Source organism: Camelina sativa, chromosome 2 (assembly GCF_000633955.1).
Source record: "Camelina sativa cultivar DH55 chromosome 2, Cs, whole genome shotgun sequence".
NCBI lineage: Eukaryota > Viridiplantae > Streptophyta > Magnoliopsida > Brassicales > Brassicaceae > Camelina > Camelina sativa.
In genome coordinates, this window is record NC_025686.1 from 22,112,982 (window position 1) to 22,121,855 (window position 8,874).

The 8,874-nt window shown below is 34.8% G+C and overlaps 1 protein-coding gene across 7 annotated transcripts; it reads right to left on the minus strand.

Moving 5' to 3' along the window:
* On the minus strand, positions 114-4,393 carry LOC104732431 (NAD-dependent protein deacetylase SRT1-like). Of its 7 annotated transcripts, none has more exons than XM_010451996.2 (14): positions 4,216-4,393; positions 3,565-3,594; positions 3,353-3,445; positions 3,050-3,169; positions 2,824-2,924; positions 2,622-2,730; positions 2,451-2,530; positions 2,254-2,332; positions 2,037-2,090; positions 1,844-1,940; positions 1,711-1,759; positions 1,490-1,622; positions 1,285-1,406; positions 114-1,195 (listed from the first exon to the last, which is right to left on the minus strand). In XM_010451996.2, exons 1-12 carry the CDS (start codon positions 4,312-4,314, stop codon positions 1,571-1,573), a joined length of 963 nt encoding a protein of 320 aa, XP_010450298.1. In that variant the 5' UTR covers positions 4,315-4,393; the 3' UTR covers positions 114-1,195; positions 1,285-1,406; positions 1,490-1,570. The 7 variants fall into 7 exon arrangements, with proteins under 7 accessions (XP_010450298.1, XP_010450286.1, XP_010450279.1 ...); XM_010451984.2 differs by having other exon boundaries at positions 114-852; positions 975-1,195; positions 1,285-1,622; XM_010451977.2 differs by having other exon boundaries at positions 114-891; positions 975-1,195; positions 1,285-1,622.

The following is an 8,874-nucleotide window of genomic DNA, read 5'->3' on the forward strand; positions in this document are numbered from 1 at the left end:
GAATGATAACCAGCCAAAGGAAGACGATGCATAAGTTCTCTTTTTTTTATGCATGTGTTCGAAAAAGATGGATTTACACTCAACATTCATAATTCCATCATGACATGCATATCAGTTTTTTTTTTTTTATATTTAAACATCTGCTTTGATTTAATTTGCTTGTAAGAGGTTACAGTCTAAGGCTGATACAATGAAGCTTGGAACATAGAAATGGAAAATGATAAGTAGTATTATGTGGAATTGGTGTTTTCGCCAACAAATCTGCAGGTTGATTTGATTTCCTTGATGTCCACTTGAATAATACCTCTCTGAATTTTCCTTTCCAATGTATTATGTCTCGAAGCCAGTTGTACACTCCAAAGTTGAGTTTGGTACCTTCCAGAAGAGCTATTATATCCTGGTTATCTCCTTCATAAATGATTCCTTGATATCCTCTTGACCAGGCGTTCTGCATTGCAAGGAGCAGTGCTTGTAGTTCACTCTCAAGTGCCGATGTCATTGTTGATCCATGTGATTGTCCTGCTCCCATATATATATATACACCTTCATGATCTCGATATATCCAGCCAGCTTTTGTTTGGTGATTATGTGATGAAAACGAACCATCATATAGTTGCACTTAATCCAGTCAGCAGGGGGTTTGCTCCATCTCTCTGTAGAAAAATCTTGAGTACTTGTATGTCTAGCTAGGGCTGTAGTTCATCTTTAAACTCCGAATGTATTCTTGCCCTGTTTCCCATTCTGAAACATCATTCCTCGCCATCTTCAGGGACAAATACCATGTCAAGTGTTTTTGTTGGAACACTAGATGGTTTCTACTCTTCCATAGTCGCCATAGGATCCAAATGGCAACTTGCATATCAGTTTAATAGTCAAAACTGTTAACACCAACTAGAAAATAATATATATATATATATCTGTCAGATTAATTATTATATTTTCAAACATTTTCAATTACAATTAAGTATTCAAACCTTTTCAACTACAAGGCATAACCACACACCGTCCGATTGATACGATTTGGTGTATCAACACAATCGGTTTTAGAGAAGAATGATTCGGTTGGTCACTTGGTCTAGTGTTTCACTGTAAAAAGAAGGCTACTGACGTGGACTTTGAGTGGGTAGTTTGAAGAGAACTAGAGAAGCTGCTGATGGAATGGGAAGGTCTGCAGTTACAATCTGAAAGTTGCAGTCTGAGAGTATAAATAAGAGAGATGAGTATCGAGAGAGATTATGTTGAATCTGTGTTTGTAATTCTCAAGAGTCTTTTATATACACTCACCAAACGCTTTTTCGTTTCTTCTTTCTATGCCTTTGTATCTTCGTCCTCTGCCTTTGATTTTCGTTTTCCGTTTCTAGAACGTTTACGGGATGCTCCAGAACCTTCCAGCTTCCATTTGAGGTCTGCATTATTAGCAAGCAGAGATTTGTTGACAATGAAAAGTTCCTGAGACTGGCCACAGTAGCATACACATTAATAGCCTCACTTCTCGGTTCAGAAACCGCTCTTCTCTCAACCACACCGGTTTGCCCACAAGAGGATTCTGCAACCGCTTTCTCTCTCAAACTTAGTAGCACAGCCTCCTTGTCAATAATCTCTCCATTCTCTCCCGTTGAATCCTACAGAGGTTTATTAAAAATGTTGTGAAACAATGCTCATGAGTCAAGATAACAAAGAGCTTTTCAATGTTTAGTGTTATTAATATACCTCTGATCTATAACACAAATGAAACACATGTGAGTGAGAGCCATTAAGCCTAACAACAACAAAAAGAAGATTCACACACCCAACTACAATGCAGGACAAGACATAACCCCATGAAAGATTCAGGAAAAGCTACCTCCGCTTAAAGCTTGAGTTAGGATTATCTGGAAAAGATCGATTCTGACATATGGAGGAATCTTCATGTTGAGAGATTCCATAACCCCTGCAACCACCTGCACACCAGAATATTGAAGGAAAACAATCTATAAGACTCCATTTGGTCGCAGTGCTGAAAGTAATCTGTTAAACAACAAGAGGTGAAGTCTAACCTTATCAACAAGACCATGAATCACTACATCTGCTTTCTTGTCCTTCGGGGTTTTCTGCGAGGACGAATCTAATCAGTCAACAATTCAGCATGAAAAAGTTCACAGACCAGAAAAACATATTCTTCCATATACATTCCAAAGCAAATGTCAAGGCTTATAGTAAACAGCGAGATATGTCCAGCGAACCCATAAAAAAACTCGTGTAGATAACAATTACCTGAAGATTAACTATCACGATCTTGCCTCCACCTCTAAGACACTTGAGAGGCAAATTGCAAGCAGGAGTTATCTGCAAACTGCATAAGGCTCATAAAACAATCGAATTACAAGATACTCCAGGGAAGGGAGGTGCTTGGCTAAATGATCAAAGTGTTAAGGAAACAAACATGAGAGTTCTTATGTGTCATTGATTACCTGGTACCCAAACAGAGTACAAGATCAGCCATTTTGCAGTGCTTCTCTGCAGGATCAATTTCTTTTGGAGGCAAAGCATCCTGCAGTATAACAGTCACACAAAGATTCATTTTTGCGTTTCTTAAAGTAAAACCGGTGGACTCTGATTAAAAGGCAACGCTTTCGTGTTACCTCCCAGTCCAAGACCGAATCTTTAAGTTTAGCTCCACATTTTTGAACAGAACACCTTCTTGATGTCTCTTTCAATCCAATAGTTTCCACCTCGAAATCACGTAGGTACCTTCCAAATTTCAAGAAAAGTTGTTAATAATTATGGTCCAATGACCATAGGGATAGATAATGACAGCTCTCATAACATATATTTCTGCCTTACTCAGCTCCACATGATGGACACATCTCCATAAAAGAGTCTCCATGCAGTTCAGAAAGCTTCTCTCTTGGTATTCCAGATCGAAGATGTAAGCCATCCACATTCTGATCATTTACAAAGCAGCATATAATTGAATATATTAGAGATGTAACCATGGAGACAAAGATCCTCTCAGTGATCAAGAACGGTCATCAAATAGTAGTAATTCTGTAGGGAGAAAGAGGATTACCTGACTGATGACAAATTTCAAAATGCCAGCTCTTTCTAACTCAACCAAAGCCATGTGAGTCATGCTCGGCATTGCACGATGAAATGGCAAAGATGCTTTAGGTAAATCTTTACCCTCGCGCTGAAAACAATAAACACGGCTCACAAATGTTAACTTGCAGGAGAGGATGCTTTATGAAAAGTTAGGTGATGATGGCAAACCAAATATCGAAAATCAGAATATGGAATATACAGGCCAATCAACGACAGAACTAGTAGAGTAAGATGGTCAAAGAAAAGAGGAGTAAAAAGACTTGGCTCAGACCTGTAACGTCCAAATTCCTTTAGGGCCTCGGAAATCAGGAATACCACAAGAAGTTGAAATGCCAGCACCTGTGAAGACTACTAGATGCTTACTCTGCAAAACATAATAAAACCATCCTTCTTCAAGATACTTACATAAGAACAAAGAAACGAAAACAAAAAAATATGCAAAAGCATCAAGAAGAATATGAAAACAGGACACAGATCCAAAACCTTTTGAATCATCTTAGCAAGTTCTTCGATCTGCATTTTCCCAAAAACCAAAATCAGACAAACATCAGAGTTAGCACAGTGGTGAAATAGACAATAAACACGCCAAGATTCTAGCAACCAAATCCCTTAATCAGACCTCATTTGCCAAACATTTGGCTTGTTAGATTTTACACACAAATCCAGAGACAAAGGCTTTTGCATAATCAGTAAATAAAAACCATTCACATTGTCTTTTTTTTTTAAAGAGCCCCACAAGAAGTGAAGAGACCAAGCTCATCTTAAGATGCTTGATATAGCCCAATTCCAATTCTTCCAGTTAACACAACACAATGCAAGTCACAAAAACAAGTACGGTAAAACCTAAAATATAAGAATCATTAAGTAATACTTCAACTCTTCAATAACCATCACAACCCATCTAACAAGACAAGATGATAAAGCGTTAAAGGGCTTAATATGAACATGCGATCCAAAATCAAACACTAGGACAGAACACACGAAGGATCAAATCAACTGTAAGAAATCTAAACTGCTAAGCGATCAATCCAGAGACAACAATCAACGAAACGTGAAATTACATAAGATTATGGAGTAAACCCACAAAAACCCAGAGAGGAAACAAAATAGAGAAACCTAAGAAGAAAAACAGACCTTGCATTGTAGAACATGACAAGGGTCGAAGAACTCGGCCATACCGACTTGACCAACATCTTCAATGAAGGACAGTTTCTGTGCGTAACCTAAAGACATTAGATTTTGTCTTCTCCTTTGGCCAAGAACAACCTTCTTCTCGATGTATATTAAAAAAAAAGCACAGGGGGATCTCTCTCTTTCTTATAGACTTGGGAAGTGACTTCTTCTATTATTTCGTTCTTTTTAATTGAAGACAAAAAAAAATTTCGTTTTTTTAATTATTTTTTAATTATAAATCTGGAATTACAATTTTAAAACAATTTTCAGAAATAGCTTTTTAAGAATTGAAAAAACTTAAGATTTTAATTTTTTTACTAAATTATTATAAACCCTTAATAAAGAAGTTATAAATAAAATAAAATTAAAAAACAGTTAAAAGAAAATTTATTTGGATTTAAAATTTGTTTTTTATTGTATTTTTAAAAAATTTATATATCTTCGCTAAACACAATATTTGATCTAAGAAAAATAAATAAATACATTAACCCTAAAACAGCATAGCTAAATCCCCTATATATTAATAGAGAAGCATTTTGTTGAAAATGATGATGTGTTGTCGCCAGAATGATTTGGAGATTTAATTGCAATTAAACATCTCAAAATAAACATATTTAGATAAATAAGTTTTTTATTTATTAAATGTGCCATTAAAATATATAAGGAAATCTTTATTTCATTATTATTTACATAAATGTGTCATTATAATATATAAGGTAATGTTTCATTCTATTAGTTTTCTAGAATGAAAGACTTCATCAACTATTAAAAAAAATATATATATAGTTAATAATTTAATTATCATTTTCATAACATATTTAATTATTTAAAGTAAATTACATTTCATAAACTATTAAAAAAATTATTCATCTATTTAACTTTTTGAAATACAAAACTTATTCTCCGATTTCAAAAAATTTGATGACTATTCAAGTACTCCCTCTATTTCACAATAAGTGTCATTTTGACACATTTCACACAAATTAAGAAAATATTAACATATACAATGTATATTATACATATATGCCCTTATTTAATAGGTTAATTTAGTCATAGATTAAGGATAAAACTAGAAAATCTAATGAAAAAGATGCATTGAAAATATGAAATAGTGCATTAGAAATGTAAAGTGACACTCTTTGTTAAACAAAAAAAAAAATCTAAAATGATACTCTTTATGAAACAAAGAAACACTCTTTATAAATAACATTATCACAAAAATTAACATTATTTACCACATTTCACGGGTGAAATATATTTTTACACAAAATATTTAAATGTAAATTTGAATAAAATAAAAAACATTATGTGTAAAATTATTATTATGACACCTTAAATTCCAAATAATAATTTTATTTTGAGTCGATTTATCCTGCATATAGTGCGAGCTGTTACCTAGTTAAGTTAATGTTAGAATTGCAACTTTTTTACATTTCACCAAATCTTATAGTGTATATAATTTATAAGACTATTTTATCCCTAATTGTAAAAATGTCAGAACCTAAAGTGATGATGCATCAAGTTTAACTCATTTATTGGTGAAATGTGTTGGGCGTTTTTCAACACATTCAAATAAATACGATGATAGGAAGAAGTTTTTTTTTTTTTTCTTGTTGTCTATTTATTGCAAAAATGTGAACATATTGACTTCGAATGTTCGTTCTACTATTGCGTTTTTTGAAGTTCACGTTACATATTATGCCCCCAACTAATTACCAATCAGTATTCTAAACTTTGACGTGTAGAACATCAAGGAAATTTAACAATATCATTTGTTGGAATCTTGGAGAATTGTTATCTGTTATCCATTATATATTAGCCAGTTACAAGATATATTTTTGGGTTAATTTTGTGCTATATTTAGAGGTTTACGGAAGGCTCCTCGTCTTTTTTGGTCGATATTTTGATGGTAACACAATTCATCGTCATTAAAAACAAAAGAGGAGTTTGTCATTTCACAACTAGTGATGGGAAAAGTTATGCGCTATACTCATTAGTCATTTCGCTAGCTAACTACAAAAAGTTTGTAACGTGTACTATGTAGGACCGCGGGCTAAATGCGTCGAACAATACGTAATTCACGCTAAGAAATATTTCAATACCCATAGTTAATTCAATAACACACATCATAAAGAAGACTAATTACAACATTTTCAAGAGACATTAGATTCTCAACCAACATCTTAAAATACTTCAAACAACCGCATATCAATTCACGTAGTCTTCATAAGGCATCACACTTGGGTTTTGAGTGATGTTAACAATCTATTTAGTGGTACTGTTCATTTACACCCTAACAGTCATCTCCCGAGAATGCTAAGGAACAGACAAAGACGATAACCAAATTCCTGCACACCTTAAAATGATAAAAAAAATAACCCATCAATTTTCTTAAAATTTTATAAGTTTATACTATATCCTAGATTGAAGCATGTAATATCACTAATTAACTCTAAAGGGAAATAACATAATTTTATTAACTAACCCAAGTTTGTCAACAGAAAACAATAAAAAAGACAAACGGTATGGAACTTCTTTATTTGATTGCTTAAACAATAGATCCGTAGTACTTTTTCTTTCATGTAGGCCATAAAAAAATATTCAGACTAATTTTCACATTATCATCTTGAAACTCATGTTACCCATAACATGTATTTTTTAGGACATCTTTTCATGAGTATAAATGGTACCGCTATATAAATTCCAAAGTAATGCAAATACGTTTTAATTTGTCATTACATGAATAGAGATTTTGTCTACATCCGTTGAAAAGACACAAACGTTTTCTTCAGAAATTCGCCAACACTTACGACATGTGTTATACCATGCGGCAGATAATACGAGACTGAGGAAAATATTTCATATCTTTTTATTATAAATCTCAAAACTAAGACCAAACTCATCATCATCTTCTCTAAGTCATCATCATGTTGTCTTTTCATCAAGCTTCTCTCTATATTTAAAATTCAGAAATAAAAATATCTATTTATTAATACAAAATAAATGAATATATGTATAATTATACAAATGAAAATTATAAATACCAGTTATAAAAAATAATATGAAATCCGCACTGCAAATTTTTTTACCAATCAAACATTATTTTGTACCGCTTATTTTACATTAACCGCACTTGTTCCGTAAATAAATTTGTTCCGCACGTACCGCACTATCTAATCGTTTGTCCCGCACTACTAAATCCGCAGTTACCATTCGGACCCTTAGATTGATCAAGTTTAACCCATTTATTGGTGAAATGTGTTGGACGTTTTTGAACACATTCAAATAAATGCGATGATGGGAAGAAGTTTTTTTTTTTTTTTTCTTGTTGCCTATTTATATGCCTTCAAAGATGTGAACATATGGACTTCAAATGCATGTTAAATATTATACACCCAACTAATGATCATTACAGATCTGTATCTAAACTTTGACGTGTATATATAACATCAAGGAAATTTTACACAAACATTTGTTGGAATGCTAGAGAAATTAATTATCTATTATATTTTGATGGTAAAAGGTTACCAAAGATGTTGTTATCTATTATGAGTTACAAGATATTGTTTGGTTTCAAGCTATTAAAAGGTTTACGGAAGACTCGTCGTCATTTTGGGTCAATATTTTGATAGTAACACAAATCATATCGTCATTAAAAGCAAAACAGGAGTTTGTCATTTCACTATCATGCAGGAACAATGTAACAACCCGTCTGTGGACCCCACTAGCCTCACTGCTAGCCCACTAGCCTCACTGCTAGCCGTCCAAACGGACCCAAGCTGGCCCTGCAGGGTATCGATCCTAACCCATCACTGTGGAAATCCACATCCACCAGTAGGTTATTGGTGCGCCAGGCGTTCCTCAAACCCTGGTCCCCACCCTTTAACAACCTTCTTACAGGACAAGTTGCCACCAATTGACCTGCAGATCAATTAGATTTTGAAACCGGTGAGCCAGGAGGCTCTAACTGATGCTGCAACCGATTACTAGCCNGTCCCGTGGACCCCACTAGCCTCACTGCTAGCCCGCTAGCCTCACTGCTAGCCGCCCAAACGGACCCCAAGCTGGCCCTGCAGGGTATCGATCCTAACCCATCACTGTGGAAATCCACATCCACCAGTAGGTTATTGGTGCGCCAGGCGTTCCTCAAACCCTGGTCCCCACCCTTTAACAACCTTCTTACAGGACAAGTTGCCACCAATTGACCTGCAGATCAATTAGATTTTGAAACCGGTGAGCCAGGAGGCTCTAACTGATGCTGCAACCGATTACTAGCCAATTGCGAAACTCTCACCTTAACCACATTGCCACGAGCTGGTAACATTCTCCCTCTTCCATTAGAGCTTCCAAAAGAAAGACTCTCTAGTTCAACACTCAATGAATCTCTCGTTATCCGCGGTATATTATTATTCAGCATGGAATTCTGAAGAGCTCTAGCTACACCATTGCCAGATCCGTTCAGTTTCTTCCTAGTATCTGTAAAGTCTACGCTTCTACTCAAACAACTAGGCCGTTGTAGAGACCTAGGCCACTGCTCAGAGAGCTTCGTCTTCTCTTGCTGAGCTCCACAACTCCTAGATGTTGTTGCAGTCGGAATCGTCTTCTTCTTCTTCTTCTTCT

Coding starts and splice junctions, on each gene's coding strand:
- LOC104732431 (XM_010451996.2), bottom strand. CDS start 4,314: ATGTCTTTAGGTTACGCACAGAAACTGTCCTTCATTGAAGATGTTGGT. Junction 2,925..3,049: donor TGAAATTTGTCATCAGTCAG/GTAATCCTCTTT, acceptor GTAAATGATCAG/AATGTGGATGGCTTACATCT. Junction 1,623..1,710: donor ATTTGTGTTATAGATCAGAG/GTATATTAATAA, acceptor AAACCTCTGTAG/GATTCAACGGGAGAGAATGG.